Below are 20,611 nucleotides of genomic sequence, written 5' to 3'. Positions count from 1 at the left end.
AGCTTGTAGCTGCAGGTCTAATCTCTCTTGCTCTCTGTGAAGTACAGACAAGCAGCCTACATTCACTGCGGCCACAGGCAAATATGAAAAATTAAAGATCAGTGTTTCCCTGCTCCTCCTCCAACAGGGCTGCAGACACGTCTGTGCATTCAAATGGCTGCATTGGCTCGCTGGAATCTGCTTTGGATGAGTGCAAACACTGAAGGAAGTTTGACCTGATGTATGCATGGATGCGTTTTTTTTTTTTTTTTTTGTCTTTTCAAAGCAAATAACTGATGTCTCTGAAACCTACAGGGAGAGATTATCATCTCTATTGATCTATTTTAAAAGTGGTCTTTTTTAAAGCCAAAATCCCCCAAATTGCGTAGTTTTCTATAATATAGTCTCTGCAGAGCAACACTAGGTCATTAGATATTTTCCTCTGAGTTTAAATGGAGCAGAGCCAGGAGCTTGTGTGTCTTTTCTGTGCTCAAATTTCAAATAGCATCATTTCAGTCTGTTATTTTTTGTCACTTGTATAAAGAAATCCGTAGAAATGTATTTTTAGGCTCAATTTTCTTTATATATGTTTTAATCATCATCAGAAAAAGGCCACAAGAACATGCTAAAAACACAGTTTTCATCTGAGTGGGTCTTTAAAGATTCAATATCTGCATCTTCCACAGAAATGTAACCGAAAGAAATACATATCTTACTAAAATACACAATGCAGAAGATGTTCTACACATTAAGCCAACTGTTTAAGTGTTGATGAGCTGCAGCAAAGTGTGATGCAGTGATGAAAAAGGGAAGGAGACTGCTTTGCCTGAGCTAAACAAATAATCTTGGGGCTGCAGAGTGGCAGCAGTGTGGGAGGAGGTCTGCAGGGAGCCTGGAAACAGTGATTAGTAAAGTGCATCCATTTATAGAAAATGTGTCTTCATTATTTTTCCAAGACATTGGTGAAAACTGATCCCCATGCTGCTGGGCTCTTCTATTAACACACATTTCAGATTTGAGCAAACATTGCATGACAGTGTAACCTTAAGGCCGCAGCTTAATGTCTTTTTAGAGGCTTCCAGATAACAAAATTGAATGTTTTCATATGTGACCGCAACTGATAAACATGTCATTATGATAAGTTTATCTTCCATTTTTTTTTCTTATGCAAATTTGATTTAATATTTTTTTAAAGCAATGGAGAGAAGCAACACAAGTTGTTTTAGTTTTACATTTTTTTGTCACATATCAGTTAAGTGAACCATGAAACAGCTCTACAGACATTTTTTTAATCACATTAAAGGGAAAATTGTACATATAAAAAACTATTTATGAATTCGTGAAAAAATGCATGGGGAAAAAAATAAAAACGTATCTTTATTCAGATAAATCAACATTTTAATTAGTTACTGTCAATGTATGACTTACTTGAAATATGTAGGGCTCAGTTTATTAGTCAACCAGTATTTTCATGTCCAATTAAATACAGTTTTGACATTTAAAGACCCACTTCAGTCATCTTTTGATATGTGTTCAAAGCGTTCTCAGTGGTCTTTTAATTATGATCACGCTGTTTTTAGCCAAAATGATGAAAGAAAATATGTACGTTTCTGTAGAACGGCAGTGGTTCATCAGAAATATCCCTCTGAGTTATGAGCGGGATGCTTGGCATGGAGCAACCTCACCCCAAAACCCCTCCCTATTGCTGAGAGCTCTCTGTTTACATGCTATTTTTCTTTTGTTTCAGATTCATAAAGATTTGAATAAATTCATACCCAAAAATGCAGTTTTAAGCTTAATTTTATAAGTATATGTCTTCCATCTTTAGAAAAATATCACAAAAACATGGTAAAGTCCCACAACAACCACTTTTTGATCTACTGTAAAAGTGTTCCCAGTGGACTATGAAAAACTATGAAGAAGTGTAGTTTTTTTTAAAACATAGTTTCAACAGAACAGTAATAAATATGCCTCTGAGTTGTGGGCGAGATAATGTTGGCATGGAGCAACCACCCCCCACCCTGTTGCTGAGAGCTCTCTGTTTACATGCGCTTAATTAAAGCAGTATTTTTTTTCTTTTGCTCCTGATTCACAAGTATTTGAATGAAGAAATGCTTAGAAAATGAAGCTTTAAACTGCATTTCTGTCTTTCATCTTCAAAAAAAAAAAACAACACAAAAACACTCTGATCATCTTTTGATTTATTGTATTAGCGTTCCCAGTGTTTTATTTTTAAATTATGATTATGCTGTGTTTAGGCAATTTTTTTTTAAACTGTCGTTTTCTAGGACATATTCTTTGCAGAGCAGCAGGAGTTTATTAGAAATTCACCTCTGGTTTGTGACTGACTGTGGCTCGGAGTAACCCATTTCCCATCATCCCCTCATTTACACTTTCTCCCACTAGCTTACAGCCCCTCACACCCCCAACCTAACATTACCAGTGCAACAAAAATACTGAACAATATTGGTGCTATCAAGGTGTACAATTCTGATCCAGATTCCAGCTTAGACTAGGAAAATGAAGACGTACATAGATCTATTTGTCTGCAAGTGCATTGGAATAGAGTGCATGTGGCCCACTGAATTTAGCACCATTACAACTGGAGCTTTTTCAAACTGCATTTTTTTCATCTGCTCCTGTTTTACAACAATTTTACTAAACGCCATAAACACGTTTCATCTTAATTTTCTTTGTAAAAGAAAAAAAATATAGGGAGAAACATTAATTCTGCATTCCATAAAAACACAAGTTTAACATTTAAGTCAAACCTATAAGCAGAAAACTGATATCATTAGGAAAACACAAATATGAATGCCTTGAAAATGCCACAAATGCCTTTTAATGAGGTCACATTTTTAAGATCAATGAATTTCTTCTTTATGAGGAATTCTCCAAGGTGACAAACAAGTGACACTGAAGGGAAGAGAAGCAACCGTTTGCATCCGCCCGAGCCCATTGGTACAACGTCACGTGCAAGACGCCCGAGCGAAGGGGGCAGATAAATTACAGATGAGAGGAGCAGGAGGAGGAGGAGAGACAGAAAGCTAAGGATGCAGGTTGTATCCAAAGCGCACAGCCATCCCCACTCCCAGCACTCGACAGGAAGAGCATCTGCGCCTCGGTAAAACTAAACTTCCACTGGTCTCATCAGCTAAAAAAAGAGAAAAGAAAAGAGAGAGATGCGTTAATCCGACCCTCCACATCCTCCTTTTCTTCCTCCTCCTCTTCCTCCTCCTCCCACCTCCAGCGAGGAGCATCCGGCGCACTGATTTCACTCCGACGGGCGGGCAGACTAGAGGACAGACGCAAGCCAGGCACGATGCGCGGATCTCCCCGTCATGGGACAGCTGTGGGGGTTCTAGTGCTTTTGAACGCGCTGCTGTTTGCAGCGGAGGCTGCGGAGGGGGTCTTGACGGAGCATCTTCTGGTCCAGCTGCACGAGGACGCACAGGACGAGGCGCACCAACTTGCTGCACAACATGGGTTCCAGAGTGCGAGGAAGGTAGGATGCTTGGTTACATCGCAGACGCGGCAGGGAAGGCTCAACTTGGCTGAAACAGTCAAGGTGAATTGGTTTGTGAATGCACAGCAGATGTTCACAAAAAATAAAAATAAAAAATCCAACATTTTATTTGAATTATTCATCCTTCACATATTTGGCAACACCAGTTAATTATTTGTGGTGAAAAGATATGGCTGGTTTTCAATTGGTTTGACTTGGTTGCACTTTCTCCAAATTTGGTGACGTCATTCTAACTAAAAATGCAGGCCCCTGGTTATTGGTTAACCCAGGTCTAATGGCTGAATTTCATTAGCCTTGCCTTTAGGCTATTTTTCTCCTATATCATCACTGCCCTTCAACTCAGGAAACACCTTGGGGTGATTTCTACAAAACAAAAATATAAAATAAAAACCCCAGATTTTATATTTAACCTCAAATTTCAAGTTAAAAACAGCAAGGAATGCAATTTATTCAAATTGAAGGAAATATTTCAAACCTAAAGATTGCATTTTGCGTTTTCATTTATCTCTTTAACGCAAAAAGTACACAATGTATTCACTTATGGCTTCCCTTGAAGATGACCTGAGCTGGTACGTCTTATTAAACAGCTTGACAAATCCTGAGCATCCCACACAGCACATCACATCACGGGGGCATAACAAGCTGTTTATGGCAGACCAATGGAAATAATTCCCTGACAGTGTGTGTTCCTTGTCACATGTCAAAATAACTGTGAGTGAAATTGGCTGGAGCCTTAGTCAGTGAGGCAGAACAGAGAACAGTGCAGCTCTGAATGAGGATTTCCTTTTTTTTTTTAGCACTGTTGTTTTACATTCACTAAACGATTCAATGCTTTGTTTCATATTTTTCTCAATTTGTAAGTGGTTCGGGATGCGGTTATCTGTTGTGCAACATCACCAGCTCTTTGATCTTGCATGCACCGGTTAGTTTCTGACATCCACTGCCTTCTATGTTACGTAATGGGCGACAAATGAGATGCACACCATTAAACAATGTTATTTTTAATCGTTTTCTTTTTTTATTGCTTAATTAACTAGATTGGGACACCAAACAGGGAAGCACATGCAAATGTCAGCAAAAATAGATCTCGGATTAGCAACTGTTTAATTAAAAGTCTTTCTTTTTTATCACATTCACGGTCTTTGCGTTCAACGGATGAACTGAAAAGCTGTGAAAAATAGTTATGATATTCATCTTTCTGTAATACTGCCACATTAAATCTGACAGGCACATCTGAAAGCATTTATTTTGAGGATTGACCTACACCCTTGCTGTTACCCAAGCATAAGGACGTCTTTAATCTGTGCACAGTGCTGGAGGGAATGCTTCGGATGATGCATCTCATTTCCCTGCCAGTGTGATTTATCATAGTTGAGTCCAGCACGGTTCCCCCAGTGCCTTAAAAATGTGAGCGCCGGGGAATCAGCGCTCTTGTTTCCATCCGGAGCTGACCTTCATTTATGGTTCATTGTATTTTGATTGATGTCCTACAATTGCTGCTTCTGTGTTACACTGCATTTGTCTCCTCAGTCCTGATACGATTTTTTTTTCTCACTGTCGCTCATCACGCAGCTCCCCTTTGGAGACGGCCTCTTTCACTTCTATCCTCAGGACACTTCAAAGAGGCGAAGCAAACGCAGCGCCCGTATCAAACAATGGCTCCAAAATAACAGAAGGGTAAGCACGAATGCCGAGATGTCTGCGTGCGCCTACAGCAGTAGGACTTCCCACTCAGTTTGCGTGACAGTGGTTATTTTGGGACTTGCGTTTTTGTGAAGGAAACTGGTTTGGATGTTTCTACAGTTGGCTAAAGCCAACATACAAAAATAAAAAAGGACACAAACAAAAAAGGGATGCTAAAGGGCAATGCAGAACCAACTTTTTTCATGTAGCTCCGCTTAAATCATTGTCAAATTTCTGGAGCCTCTGCAATACACAATCATCAGTGTTACGTCAGTGACAGCATTTTCCTCCAGAAAATGTGGCTATAGTAGATTTTAATGTGAAATGTTGCAGTGGATTTGGCTTCCTTTCTTTCTAATCTCAAGAAAATATCAACAGCCGTTATGTCGCCAGGACATCTCAATGATCTGCAGATTCTAACCTCTAGTCTGGTGTTCCCTTTTCAACATGTTTTGTTTTTGATCAAACATTCTAACAAATTTGATTTACCCCTTTGAGTGCTTAACTTTTTTTGTATTTGTGGCAGTAGAAATATAATAAAAATGACGACTGTTAATTAGGAAAAAGTAACAATTAGCTGTTAAAAATAGAGTCATCTACTAGAATAGATGACCTTGATTGTTTTCTTAATTATTTTCTTCTTATTTAAAAGCAAAGCAGGCAAAAAAGTCTATAACATTTCCCCTAAAAGATGCTTAGTAAATATAAAGTTCATTTCACCTATTTAAAACACACACAGTACTAAAGAGGATTATTTAACAAAACCTACATAAGCAGTTATTGCTGCTAGTTTCCAAAATGTGGAATTATGACTAAAGACAGGTATTGTATTGAGGGAAAAAAGCAGTTTTGTTGTTAAAGAAGCGACTGAATGAGCACATTTGTGTTCAAACCTGCACAAAAAGCCGGTGAATGAAGCTGTTTGTTCCAAACCCTCTTTTGTCTTTTGCAAACTGGAGGTCCTTTTTACAGACAATCGCCCCCGCACACCCCACCCTCCCGCCCCCTCTAATTGTGGTTTCGAGAGGTGCTAATGAAAATAAATGCAAGCCATTCCACAGAGCTAATACAGCTAATGGCAGTGGGTCAACACTGACATGGACAAATTGCTGTTCCAGATGCTGGGTTTAATGTTTCACATGCTCATATATATACAAGTATAGATTTTTTGCATGTGTGGGCAATAATAATATTTATTGTTTTTTTTTTTTAAATCATCAAATGGGATGCTCCATGTCTCAAAATCTTGTGGAAAAAACAGATAAGTGGATTAATCACTAAAATGATGTATTAGTTGTGGAATTTGATCTAAGTCACACCTAAATATGCTTCACTAAATAAATATCAGTAACGGAGAACGTGTAAAACTACATTTACTTTTTTTTTTTGGACTTAGGTTTTCAATTTATGTTGAAATTAATTATAATAACTAAAATTCAATGTTTTCTTTTTTTTCAATAAGCATATTTTAAAAACATTGCCCTAATTTTACCCCATTCTGTCAAGTGGAGGTATAAATATTTTGCTATAATTCTGGGTTGATGGAGGGCTTGGAGATCAAGTTGACGTAAAAAACAAGAAAGAAAAAAAAAATCTAAAGTGAACTTATACATAAAAATACTCAAAAAATATTAAATTTCTAAAACATTCCTGTTTGGAGGACTATGAAGGGCTGGCTTCCGCATTATTTGGTCAGTGGTCAGGGATGGTGTCTTGTCAGCCCTAAAAATGGACTCTAACCATTGGGTCCCCAAGAGGGGTCTGGACAATCTTGGCAGGAAGTCAACGATGAACTTTGTGTCATCTGACCTTCAGATATGACACTGGGGTGAGGAGACGGGTGGAGCTTTTTTCTGATTGCCATCTGGTGTTGAGTTGGATTCCCTGCTGGAATCAGGGACTCATCAGCTTCAAACCAATTGTGAGACTCTGTTCTGAGGGTTTCTCAGCTCTCCACTCAGACAGTCTTTAAAGTCCCACTCCAACTATATTTTTCTGTAAAATTTCTTCCCCTTTAATTATAATTGTGGAGTTTCCAGCTAAAATCAAAAAGCTTGTGTTGTTTTAAAGACATATTTTCTGCAGAGCTGCAGGAGCTCATTAGTAATTTGCTTTTGGGTTGACTGTTTGCATGGAAGTTAGCCTAGATAATTTCCCAGCATCCCTTTGTTCACACTCTCTCCTGCTAACAACGAATGCCTCACAAGTTAGAGTATAGCAAGAAAACCGCAAGAAGTATCAGCACTATCCAGCCGCACAGTTTTGAGCCAGATGGCAGCTCAGACGAGGAAAATGAAAACATTAATGGATCCATTTGTTTTAAAGTGGAGGATTTACAATTCAGATGGAGAAAGAAAACTTTGGAACTTCTGGAAGTTGCTGGGTCTTAAATTCAAGCATTTCAAACATCCGGTTCATCTGATCCAACACGATTTGAATAAAGAAAAACTCATAAAAACAGTTTTAATCATAAATTATTTTACAAATGTCCTCCATCTTAAGAAAAATGCAGCAAGAACATGCTAAAAACAACAAAAAACATTATTTTCATTGGAGTGGGTCTTTAACTCCCATATTCAAGAAAATTGTACCAAGATATCAAGCAGGGGCAACCTAACCAATAGGCAAAGGTAGGCGGATAAATAAATAATACGCCCATTATTATTCAATAGTGTCATTAAAAACAACCCTCAGATACCCAAGGGTACAGGATATTTGGCCGATAAACCAAACTGTAATTTAGACAGAACAGTGCTGTTTTTGTCTCAACTGTGGATCAGGGAATATTAAATATATCAAAAACAGCTGTGACAATTACAAACCAGTTCCAGGTGTGATCATCATCATCACAGAGAAAGGAAGTTAAGCAGCTAAATTAGTACAACCCTAACAAAATAGAACAACATATATAGAATCAAGCCATAATAATGACCATACTTTGTGTAAATAATACCAAAAAATATATATTTTTACAAAATGATGCTTTGTTGTTGAGAAGTGCGAAGCCACAATAGTTTTTAAACAATTTCACCAGAAAAGTACCGTATTTTCCGGACTATAAGTCGCGTTTTTTTTCATAGATTGAATGTCCCTGCGACTTATACTCCAGTGCGACTTATATACGAATTTTTAATGATGAGATATGGACCGTAAGTCTAGAGTGCCCTCTTATGGTGATCTTTGCAATTACTTTATTTACTTTAGTTATTCAGACGTGACACAGAGGACGAAGAATTTAACGGATTTAGTGATATGGAGTGAGATTGCGTGCAATTAATTACAGTAAAGATACAAAGTTGATGAGTTCTTGAGGCTATAGTTAAATAAAACTGTTATGTTATATAAATGCTACACCTTTTCGTTTTTTTCATGATGCTAATATGTGAATATGTGTTGACACATATTCAGCCTGTTTTCTATTCACTTATGAATGTTATAACTTACCTTCCAGGATGATGTAATATCGTTTTTTTCAACCAGTTTGTAAAATAAATTACTTGAAAAAAATGCGACTTATACTCCAGTGCGACTTATGTATGGTTTTTTCTTCTTCATTATGCATTTTTTGGCCCCTGCGACTTATACTCCGGTGCGACTTATAGTCCGAAAAATACGGTAATTAATATTTCTCAGCATTTTCTAACTTCTCAGAATACAAACTGCTCACCTGCAAATCAGTCAACTCAGTTACTTTGAATTTTATGTCCAAAAAGAAGCTTTAGATAAGCGATGTTCTGAACAACAGTTCTGATAAAATCATACTGATTTTTCAAATATTGGAAGTATAGTTTGACAAGTACTGATATTGGTCAGTGTCATCTGAAATAGCCATAAAAAATTTATTTAGTGTAATGTTTTTTTGTGGGAGAACCATCCATATCCTCAATATGAGAATTAACCCAAGATCTTTATTTTGGGAGAAAAAAACAGAAGTTCTAAATTTATGATAAAATGTTATAAATGTTTAATTACAAAGTACCTTCCTTTAAATATTTATATTCCTTCTGAAACGTATTCTTTGAGTCCTTTAAAGTACACCTCCTTTCTTCATTGTGCCTCTCCTGTATGTCCATCTTTACACTTTCTTGAATCAGTCCTGTCCTCTTTTCTTATCATGAAACCAAGAAGTCTGACCAATCACATCCATGCCTTTAATCTAATCATCCATCCAACCCTCCATCCATTCCTACTCTTCATTTTTTTTACCAGACAAATAAATTTAAAAGCTACTCGAGCCACACAAGAAAATGGGAGTGAAAAAAATAAAGGTGGAAAGTGGAAAATTCAATAGTTGGCTGTGAACAAACGGTTTTATCTGACCCCCGAAAGACAAGCATGTAAGAGGCAGGAGGGAAATGAAGACTAAAAGAGGGGAGAGGCAGTGCAGCGCTTTGATTTAAGATGAAATGAGGCATTGTGAGCAGGCATTCGGTGAAGCTAAACAGTGACAGTGGTTTATGGGCATTGTAAGATTTAGTGAGTGGGCAGTGTGACACACCATCTCAAGGGAAATGCATGCTCTTTTGCCAACTGATAGAACAAATTGAAACATGAGGATAAGGGAAAAAAAAAATTCAGAAATTATACTAAATGTTCTAAAAGGCTGGAAAACACTGCCAAAATGCCAAATGTGTTTGAGTTGATTCAAATGGATGTTCAACATTCATATATATATATATATATATATATATATATCTGCATCTGCGAATACGCGGATTCAGCAAGTATGGATAACCCCCCACCTCCACAGCCGATCATGTTCTGTACAACATTTATTAAGGAAAATTGGAGAATTGCCCAACATTAAAAATAAAACGTTTTTTTTTTTTTTTAATCAAATTCAGACCAAAAGACTGTACCGCTGCAACAGCGTACTTAATGACACAGACAAGGAGTGTCACTCTTTTCTGTGCCTTAAAATCAGGAGCACACGTTTTCTCCTTCACAAAATATTAAACACTTGTTTCGAACGATAATTATTCTCCGGGATCATCTTTTACAGTATATCAGGATTTTTTTGCCCGCTTCTGAGTCAGCTGATGCCATTTCACCAGCACGTGTGGATGTGCCATCCTGGAGAAGTTGGACAACCTGTGCAACTTCTGTAGGGTTAAGGAATCGCCTCATACTGCCAGTAGAGTTTAATTATCAAGCCAAAATCAGCACGAGTGGAAAACCAGCCAAAAAAGATCAAGAAATGACCTCCACATGTAACACCAGTCCTGTTTTGAGGGTTTTCTAATTGTTGCCACTGAAGTGCACCTGCTGTTAATTCCATGAACACCAATACAGCTGAAATTGATTAACGAGGCCCTCAGCTGCTTAACCAACAAGAAAATTATCAGACAGGTTTAATTCAATTCATGCAGACCCAATAAAAAAAGTGTTTCTTTAATTTTTGTGAGCAGAATATGTATAATATATAAATATGAAAAGCATAACTAGAAATAACAGATGAATTGATCATTAAAATTAAGTATTATGATATTCAAATTAACAAAAAACTACTTTTTCGCTTTAAAAATACCTTCAAAATAACCCAATTCATAGATTGATAAATGTATATTTTAAGCAGGCATTATTCATATTTGATGAATTATTGTTGGTTTTGTTTTTTTTTTATCTTAGACCTTATAAATGAACAACTATCTAATTTCCTGCAGGTTTTCATCAGCACAGCAGTACTGTGGATCAACACTGGCATGCTGATTTACAGTGTCAGTGTGAGCTGCTTTTGATTGCTTAAAGTACCGTAGAAGTGACATCTAAACGGATAGGCTTTGGCTATATTTGAAGGACACCTTAAGTGCTGCTCTGCTTGTATTGGAAGAGGTAAACACACCAAGCAAAGCCTCTTCTCTGAGGCACATTACAGTGAGTTTGGTGGAGGTAAATGAAAAAGGAGCACTTAGAAAGCGACCCATTTGTTTTTCAGAACACGGCTTTGAAATGTGAAAAGACATTTTGCCTCATTGATAGTGTCTGCATTTAAAAGACAACGGATTTATCAAAGTTTCTCTCAATGAGGCATTTATGGTACATTTTTCACAGTCCGTTTACCTGTAAAATGAACAAGTCAACCTGCAGAAGGCGTGAAAAGGACCTAAACCTTCAAATAAATTGTAAAACCTTGACATTACGAAAAAGGTTATGTATTTTAATTTGCAGGTTCACCTCAGTCTTGCAACTCTCCTCACACTCTGAGAATTGCAAGCCCATTACAGTGTAATGGATTAAGTGACTTATTTTTCCCTTCCCCACTCTTAACCTCTTCATATTTTCAAAACTATGCAAAGGCATTTGTTTCACAAAATGCACAAAAGCCACATGGGAAATTGGATGGAATCTGACGCAAGAACAGCTGAATTGACCAGCTACTTTATGTGCATCTTGTCATTTCCTCTGCAACGAAAAGAGGAAAAAAAAAAACAACAGAAAAATGAAACAATAATAGTTTTCAATGTTTCTAGCTCATAAAGTCAACCACTTTGTAATAATATCCTAAATTGTATAAAACATATCAATTGAGGTAATTTATTCCCTCTCTTTCAGAGGGCTGCATTGTTATTGTGGCATAATTCAATGAGTGCAAAGCACAGCTGTTCATTTGCCTGTTTTATTTTTTCTTCCCTTATGAGTCAGAGAAACAGTTTATGAATTAAAAATGCTGAGGGCTTTTAAGGAAGTGGAAAACAAAGCGGTGGCTTTGTGGCAAGCCAGCTCAGAAGAAGTTGCAGCTTTGATCACTCCTATAGTGGAAATAAGACGGTTACTTTTAAAACCCACTCCGATCCCCTTTTGATCTATTGTAAAAGCGTTCCCTATTGTCTTTTAATTAGGATTTTGCAGTTTTTAGTCATAAATTTAAAAAAATAATAATTTTCTAGGACATACTGTAGTTTCTGCAGATCCTCTGAGTTGTAGTTTGGACTATTGGCACAGAGTAAGCCCGCCCTTACTTACCGACATCCATCTGTTTATATGCTCTCCTGCTAGCTTACAACTTCTCACAACCCTAACCTAGCATTACAGTAATTCAGCTATCCAGCTGTACGGTTTTCAGTCAACTGCCAGCTTGGAAAACCAAGACATAAATGGATCTAGTCATGTATGCATCAGAATGGAGCTTGTGGCTTGCCGTAGTAGTTTCTACCTCACACCTACCAACTTTTTCAAACTGTACTTTTGCGCTTGTTCCCTATTTACAATGATTTGAATAAAAAAATACTCAGAAATGTACATTTAAGCTTAATCTACTTTTTATATTACTTCCATTAAAATGCCACAAGAACATGTATAAAACACCAAAAACACAGTTTTCATCAAAGCACTTTTTTTACTACTTTTTGTTCAAACAGCTTTACATCTCAACTAACCAATAGCTAATGCTTGAAAATAAACATTTTGCCTTTGTGTCATATTGCAGATTTTTTTTAATGAAATAAAACTGTTTTGGATGTACAGTATGCTCTATTTGAACTGACATCAACCTGTGATTTGCCCACTTTTTTTTTACCCAGGTAAAGAATGTCATCGAACAAGAAGGTTTCCGTCGTCAGAAGCGAGGCTACCGAAATATTAATGACATAGAAGTCAACATGAGTGACCCTCTATTCACCAAGCAGTGGTATCTGGTGGGTAATCAGTGAGCAAGCTGTCTGCATGCTGCATGACCTTTTGCACCAACCCACATTCTGCCTGCTTGATTGCACAGAAGTCAGGTTCTTTTCCACATTACTTTCAGAATCAACCTTGTTAGTCATTCTTAAACAAGCCTGGCCAATTCCTAGACATCCCATTGTTGCTTTCCAAGTATTCCCCTTTCTTGTTTACGTAGAAATGAGACCTTAGCTTATCTGAATTCCTTTCAGGCGTCAACTGAATATTTTCCTGACGTTTTCTTTCATTTCACATAACCTTTATTGCTATGGTATCCTTTTTCCATAGCTTCCCCCTCCCACACATGCAGATTTTCGTCAGGTTGACTAAGATCTAAATAAGTCTCACCTGGGTGCCATGAGTCATGAGTTCTCTCCATATTGTCTCTGTGATTAGATAAACACCGGCCAGGCCGATGGGACCCCTGGGCTGGATCTTAATGTGGCTGAAGCTTGGCAGCTTGGTTACACAGGCAAGGGAGTTACTATTGCAATCATGGATGATGGTGAGTGGCGATTAGTTGTTTTTTTAACTGCCCTTTGGAACTTAAATACATGTGGAAACTGTTCACCTTTTAAATGACTCTAATTGACAAAAAAAAGCAAGTGATACCATGGTTTTTGAATGCACAAAACAACTGGTGTTTAATTTGTTTAAAAGAAAAAGTGCAAAAATTTCACTAGATGTGTTTTTATTTTTTGCTTAACTCTGAAAAGAAAAATATACAAATACTTCTATGTTTAGATATTTGCTTTTTTGCAAGATGCCAACTATTAATGGGATAAGCAAATTGTGACAATTCAAATAAAAGTCATGAAAGTATGCTATGAAATATTTATGGTTTAAATACTGTCACATTTTTTAATTGTTTTTCAAAAATATTTACCATATTTTCCATACTGTTACAAAGTCCACAGTCAATGAAGGTTGTATATTTTTAACTTATGTCATATTCTGGCCCTCAAGGCCTGTGAGGTAGGGGATAAATACTCGAAATGGTTCCTGAGCTCACCTGTGTCTGTAGCTCACCGCTCCCACCCAGGGATGGGTCAACGGCGAAGAACAAATTTCTAAGTTTAAGCTAAAGTTTATGCTAAATTTCAAATATGTGCGACCAACAACAACATTTAGTCTTGGACGCACATAAAATATATGCAGGCAATCCAACGATGTACATCATGGGTGCACGTATTACATGTTGTCAACGTAAATTTCCATCAGTTTTTGAGGTGGTCGCACGTAAATACATGCGAAAAACATCAGCCTAACAAAAAAATGAACAAAATAAGACTGACACTGACGCTTTGACAACCAGCACAACCAGAATAAAACTCTATATAAGGTTCTCCGGATTTGCATTTTTTTCTTTTTTTCTTTTAGGCTTTTAAGTCTACCTTATAGTATGGAAAATACAGAAACATAAGCAGATATGGATTATAGGCTAATATAAAATATGTTGACAGGTGGAAAAATAACATAATCATTGTGGTGTACATGATAAAAGCAAGGAAGAAAGAAAGCTTACAGACTCCATGAGTTTCTTTTATTCAGTTTACATATGTATAATAAACAATCTGTTTTTTTAATCATTATTTGTCTACAGTTAAGCTTGTCTCTTGTTTTTGGCCTTGGCTTTACTCCTTCAGTGCTTGTTCTTTCGAGAGGCTACAAGTAAACCGATTTTAGTAAACCACACAGTCTCTGTTACAAATAATTGGTAGTGTTGTTAAGACTACTCTTGTTTTTAAACTACTATTAATTCAATAGCTAGATGTTTTTTGTTTCTTTACAAAAGGACAGAATTTCACCTTCTGTTTTGGTAGATTAGTGTTCATATCCACGTTGCAACAGTTCAGAAAAAATGTTTTGTACTTGGCTAAGACTTCTTTCTTTTGTCAGTGTTTTTGTAATAAAAAATGAAGGCTGAAGGATTTCTGCTGGGCTGTAATAATGCATTACTCAGTGAAATCACAGCTGTCACTTTAGCAGCAAACTGACATTTGTTGTGCATGTACTCTCCTGCTAAATTGCATCATGATTAATTTCAGATTCTCCTTCCAGGTATTGACTATCTACATCCAGACTTGGCATCAAATTATGTGAGTACCGCAGTGTTATTGATTGTACTAATTTCTTTCATTCCTTCCGAAATACTGTTAATAAGTGAAGCAGGGGTTCAGGTGGTAGATCTCTGGCCATCGTGCGACTTCTCATTGGCAGTGACAGGTGCTCTCTGAGCTGCCTTCATGGCTGCCAAGTCTCCTTGTAACCCTGGAGGACGTAGAGACAGGCAGACGGCCAGTCAAGCTGTTTAATGTTAATGCACATAGCTTTGCGGCCGCTCGACTGGTTACAATCGAAGATAATGCCAGACGAGTCAAAGCTGCATAATGTGATGCTTTATCTCCTGAATACTGATAAAATTTGAAACGACAAGGGGAGTGTTAACAGGAATAGAAATGTTTTCTTGGAGTTCTAAAAAGATTCCAACACCACTTCTATGTCATGATGTTTCTAAATTGTTTTGTATTTTTGAACTTTTTGTATTTCATTGTAATGTGTATATTTTCTTAATGTCTCTTTATCTGTGACATCCCACCATATTCGCCTGTCTTTGCATGTGTCACCATGTGAACACGGATGAGCCGTGGCCCAAAAATAACACATAGACTCAGCTGTAGGGATGCAGGAGCATGCTCCACTGGACTGATGGATCACGCTGTGCATAGATCTTAAGTGTGTGCCTGTGTTCGCGTGTGTGATCATGGGGTGTTGCAGCCAATGTGGTGTTTTTTCAGGCCTCCCGCTATCATAAGAAGACTGGCGTCATAAAATCTTACACAACACAACACGTCTGTTTTCATTTTTACTGTGGAAAAATCATATGTCAGTTTATACTGGTAGATGCAATCATAAAAATAAGCTTTGAGATTGGAGTAGTTCCAACATGATTACTTAATTTCACGGCCCTTTAGAATGCCGATAGTGAAATAAAAGCAATAACATATCATGCATGCATGCATAAATAAATAAATAAAGGATATGCTTTTTTTTTTAAATTACATTTCACAAATAGGATGCTGTTGTTGGTGGGAAATTGTGTAGGAGTTCCTTTTGTCTCTTACTATCAACTTTTGATGAATTCTGTTTATTTTCTGCCTTTTTTGTTATAATTGTTGTGTTACAGTGAGACTGATAAGTGGATTTGTGTATTCCTTCTATGCAGCGTGTTGTAATCTTGAAAGGAAAGGATACAAGCAAAATGCACATTCACACTGTGGAGAGCTGGAGGGTACCGATGTGATTGTGGTTTTCTACTTTAAATTATTTAATATTTAGTGTCTGACCACCAAGATAATTTGGGTTTTGTTGCAAATCCCTATTATTCAGTTAAATTAGTGCAAAATATTACTATGCTATAGATTAAAAATATAATTTCTTGAAAAAAGATTATTATTATTAAGGGCATTATTAAAAGATACAAAGACGTTTTAATATTTGTTCACATACCCTTTTATTATTGATAACCTAAATACGTAGAAATATCTCATAATTAAAAGTGACCAAAACTGGATTTTAGCCTCTTTTTGGTGGTAACCAAATGGTGGTGTTGTTGTTATAAAAATTAAAATAATTTGAATCATTCATTCATTCATTCAATATTCAGTGGGTGCCATTCTCCACGAAAGCCTTCATACCCAGGAATATGAATAATTTAAGGCAGTACTGTAACTTTTATAACCACATTTTAATATGGATATACAGTCGTATTATCAATATTAGTTACCAGGACTGACGGATTCGCTGCCATATAACATGAGTAAATCCTTCAGCAGTTTGGATTTAGCCTTTTCAAACTCTTCAGTTGTCCTAATTTAAAATAACCTAATTTTCCATTTCCTTTGGTGACAAAATAGATTTTGGGACACAGAAGTTTTTATAACTCACAGTATTGGTTATTCACAGCACATAATAGTCTAATGAAGTCTAAAAACAGTAAGATAAGAGTTACCCAACTTATTAATCTAGTCATTTTAACCCTGTAATTCCCACTAGATCACATATTTAACAGAACATTTTCTTTTTTTTTCTTTTTAGTTAAGATGTTCCTAAGCTCTTAAATGGATATTCATTGTATCAATTATGATATGTTGGGGGATTTGGTACGTTTTTGCTTACGACAATGTTTGTTGGCATGAGTTTTTGAGTAAAAAAGAACTTTATTTACCCATCGTCTCAAATTTTAAAACTATTTTTTAACATGGTGCAACTGTATTAAAAATAATTTATTATCAATTAATTTAGCATTGTTTCAATATAGGAAGTAGCCATTTAAAAAAACGGAATATCAATAAATATCTTTTTCTCAGCATGACATTTTAAAAATTAGTAAAATGTTTCCTGCATGATGAGTTTTTTGGGTTTCATTGAAGCAGCCGCCCAGAACCGCATCTGGACCAATCCGCGTCAAGTACAGGGTTAGAGTTAGGATTGGAGTTGCCAGCACCTCAAAAAAAAAAATGAGTTGGGGACACTCAGTTTTTAACTTGTTAACCAAATGTTAATCTGTGACGAGTTAGGAATGAGAATTTGTTGCAATATGTTACCAGCACAAGATAACATCAGGGCATTAATAACAAAAATATAAAATTATCTGGCAGGCTGGATATAATCACCCAGTGGGCCAGATTGGGTCCACGGGCCTTGACTTTGACACACGTGCTCTAGTGGAAAGGTCATCCACTAAAGGGCAGAAAACATGGTCCAAGTACAATTACTTTTTAATGAAAGTTTGAATCATGGTAACGATGTAGAGGACACAGAAGTATAAAATTATGATATCAATGAATATATAGGGTTAATTTGTTAGCATTTTGTGTCATCTTTACAACCTTAAATCAGATAATACCGAACCCTCACTTTAACCCAACTTCTAAAAACATCTTAGCCCTTTTAAAATTGGCATTCCGTTTTATTTGGACAAACATGGTTTAGTGGTTGCTTATAAATAAAGTCAGTGAAATAGATAGGTGTTGTCCTTATTTGGTTACAAATGTTTGACTATGCACAAAGTGGCATCACTATCCAGTTTGAGTCACCAGACTCTGAAGTGCAATTTCCTTTGAGCAGAGTGTACAGCTGAGGGATGCTGGGAAAAGGTAAGGTGACAGAGGTTCACCAAACCAATTGTTCTTAGCTTTTTTTTCTAAACAGAAAATAAAAAGAACAACAAAGACAGAGCCCAGTCTGACTGATGAAGAAAAAAATACATTTTGGGAAGGAGTTCTACTTTTTTTGCTCTATTTCACAGAGAAAGAACAAATATTTTCATCTGATGTAAGTTGGAAAAATGGAAGCACTTACTTTGTCTCTGGTTTATCTAGGGGTTGTTTTTCCAGAAATATAAATCAAATGAAGCAGGAAAATAACATTTAAACTTACACAAAATGGTAATTGCCCATTCTGTTATCACTTACAGCTATTTTGTTTTGTAGTTCCTGTCGCCAGAAGCATTTCTGCTCTCCTGGTACCTGCTCCATGTTGCAGTAATTACATTGTTTCTCCATTGGGTCAAGAAGCTGTTTTTGTTTGCTTTCACATTTTGCTGCTGACTGAGTCATCTCCTCTAAATGCCAGCCTTCAGATAAGTCAGGCAGCAGCAAGAAAGCAGTCTCCAACACAGATCTGATGTTGTCTACAGCTGGTGAACATGGCTTTGCTTTCCTTGTCGAGGCTTCACGGAACACATGTTGCTAAGCCTCCATTAAAATGCAGAAAGTAAACAGGAAATCCTAGCAGAACCTGGATTTGTCTTGCATGTCCCTCAAGCACTCATTTGCTTTTCAATCATAATTGCTTGTAATTTTTTTTCTTTTTTTCATTCACAATCGCACTGCTGGGCTGTGTGTTTTCAGCTTGTAGTCCCCTGCTGTGTCAACACATTTCCAGGCAGAAAATATTTAAAATTCCAATGAGAGCAATTGGAGAAAAATGCCATTATAAATATAAATGAGGAAAATAATGGGATAAAAATGATTAAAACGGGCAAAAGAACTGCAACAAAGACATGCTAATTCAAAAGATATAATGGTTTCACACTTTCACAAGCGTAATTACTCCCCATTCGTCAAAAGCAAAAATAATACATTAAATGTATAATAAAGGGACAAAACATGGCGTCAAAAGTTGCATCCGCAAAGTAAGAAAGTTGCAATTATAGAACCTAAGAAAACTATGTTTTGCATTTTTTAATTATGTATTTGAAATTCCTTTAATTGACTAATTTTGAAATAAAGTAAAAAAAAAAAAACCTAATTATGCAGTTGTTTGAAAACCAACTGAGGATTTTGGTTGTTCTCTCCAGTCTAAAATCATGCATGTTTGGAGAATCAGTGATTCTGACTGTGAACTTACTTTGAACTTTTGCTGCATCAGTCCATGATGGACCGGTTATACTACTCCTTTGTCCCAGTGAAAGCTGTAATTAACTCTATCCCCCCCAGCAGCCAGAAACAGTAACATATTCTCTCTACTGTTCATTTATTTTTGCCTCAGTGTTGCTATTTTTTTTGTAAATGCATCCATTTGGTCCTTTCAGAATGCCGATGCCAGCTATGACTTCAGCAGCAATGACCCATTTCCATTTCCACGCTACACGGATGACTGGTTCAATAGGTAATGCTAGCTCAGAAAACTCCTTGTTTAAATGCACAGAGTGTTTTTATTTTTGTATGTGTGCTCTCCCTGAAGACGGGTGGCTCTTCTGCATTGATTTTCTCCCCATATAGTTCCATTAAGAGAAAACAGTGGAGCATAACCAGAGCTGTTTCCAGAAAACAGTGGTAATTTTTTAATCACCCATGAAGTGGAAATAAGGTATCAAAGAGGACCATCACAAGTCTAGTCTGCTGTTGAGCTAAAGGGTTACATAGGAGTGACCTTCTGAAGGGATAAAACCTTATCTGTCATCTCTCAATCACTCTGTGAGCTACTGGCTCCAGAAAAAAAAAAAAAGACACATCTGTTCCTTGTGCAGCTCTCCTCCCTTCATGTGCGCAGACATGGTTGTGGATGTGCCTGCATGTACGATTGAGGAGCTTTGATATAGCAGCAGTTGCTGACTGTTGGGCAATTCGCGCTGGCTAATCAGCCGGTTGTTATAAATAGCTGCCAGTCTGCAGCAAAGCACTCTGGGAAAGAGGGGTGGACTCCACAATGTCCCTGTGGGGAGAGAGGGGATGGGGACACACGTATCACACAGAGACCAAAAAAAAAAAACAAATATAACCACAGGATTGATTGAATTGAATTATTGTTTTTTTGACAAAAATATTTGTCAAATCAAACACTTAACGTTCATTTTTAATTAAAAACTGACTCTGTTTATTATTTTTTTTAAGTCTGATTAATTAAAATCCAGTCATGTTGTTTGTAAGTCCATTTCATTTCTTACAAATCCTGTCGAATCATGTCTTTTTTTTCTCTTTTCTGTCATCAGTCACGGCACTCGCTGTGCCGGGGAGGTTTCTGCGGCAGCTAACAACAACATCTGCGGTGTGGGAGTCGCCTACAACTCCAAGGTGGCAGGTGTGTGCCGTGTTAAGCCTGTGGTTTAGTCACACACAACAAAGATGACAAGACATTGAAGTTAAATAACAGCCCTGACAATAGTGTGATTGAAGGCTAAGAGGTTCATGATTAGGGTGATTCACTGAGAGAGGCACCGAATGCTTCCTACATTAAATGCACACGGCTCTGGATAAA

The 20,611-nt window shown here is 36.9% G+C and overlaps 1 protein-coding gene across 1 annotated transcript in view; it reads left to right on the top strand.

The window, feature by feature from the left end:
- Positions 1–3,196: 3,196 nt before the first annotated feature.
- pcsk2 (proprotein convertase subtilisin/kexin type 2) overlaps positions 3,197–20,611 on the top strand; it is a gene marked incomplete at its 5' end in the record, with an annotated part of 32,565 nt that continues 15,150 nt past the window's right edge. Inside the window, 7 exon segments of the mRNA XM_024297536.1 lie at positions 3,197–3,484; positions 5,078–5,182; positions 12,709–12,822; positions 13,244–13,352; positions 14,909–14,946; positions 19,446–19,522; positions 20,346–20,434. Coding sequence (XP_024153304.1) covers positions 3,197–3,484; positions 5,078–5,182; positions 12,709–12,822; positions 13,244–13,352; positions 14,909–14,946; positions 19,446–19,522; positions 20,346–20,434 — 820 coding nt within the window.

This window comes from Oryzias melastigma, linkage group LG15 (genome assembly GCF_002922805.2).
Source record: "Oryzias melastigma strain HK-1 linkage group LG15, ASM292280v2, whole genome shotgun sequence".
Lineage (NCBI taxonomy): Eukaryota > Metazoa > Chordata > Actinopteri > Beloniformes > Adrianichthyidae > Oryzias > Oryzias melastigma.
Note: the sequence above shows the minus strand (reverse complement) of the source record. Positions and strands in the feature narration are given on the sequence as shown.